General features: G+C 46.1%; 1 protein-coding gene across 1 annotated transcript; it reads left to right on the forward strand.

Moving 5' to 3' along the window:
• Positions 1-206: 206 nt before the first annotated feature.
• Positions 207-532, forward strand: LOC102747925 (small ubiquitin-related modifier 1; the record flags this gene model as incomplete). The annotated part of the gene is made up of 1 exon (XM_031023549.2): positions 207-532. A coding segment is annotated over exon 1 (220 nt), but the record flags the coding sequence as incomplete, so codon positions are not given.
• Positions 533-536: the final 4 nt, after the last annotated feature.

Below are 536 nucleotides of genomic sequence, written 5' to 3' on the forward strand. Positions count from 1 at the left end.
TAACCACAACTGTGTTAGGAGCTGGGGGAGTCACAAGGTGAACACACCCCAGCACCTGCAATCCGGGAGCTGCTAAGGAACAGGAACACCTTTAATAAAAGGCACACCCTAAAAAGACTGACAGTAGCATTCCAATGGAATATAGGGAAATGGGAAAGAAATTAGTGGAAGGAGAAATACAATAAAAAATGAGCATCTAGAGCCGCGGTGTTGTGCTGTGGGGAAGATAGACGGATTTGTAAACCCCGGAGCGAGGTTCTGCCTACCCGAGGCCGCTGCTGTGCGGAGACCCTGGGTGAAGCCACCGTCACCATGTCTGACCAGGAGGCAAAACCTTCAACTGAGGACTTGGGGGATAAGAAGGAAGGAGAATACATTAAACTCAAAGTCATTGGACAGGATAGCAGTGAGATTCACTTCAAAGTGAAAATGACAACACATCTCAAGAAACTCAAAGAATCATACTGTCAAAGACAGGGAGTTCCAATGAATTCACTCAGGTTTCTCTTTGAAGGTCAGAGAATTGCTGATAATCA

The sequence above is a fragment of the Leptonychotes weddellii genome, unplaced genomic scaffold (genome assembly GCF_054177405.1).
Source record: "Leptonychotes weddellii isolate Sample4059 unplaced genomic scaffold, ASM5417740v2 HiC_scaffold_65666, whole genome shotgun sequence".
NCBI classification, from domain to species: domain Eukaryota; kingdom Metazoa; phylum Chordata; class Mammalia; order Carnivora; family Phocidae; genus Leptonychotes; species Leptonychotes weddellii.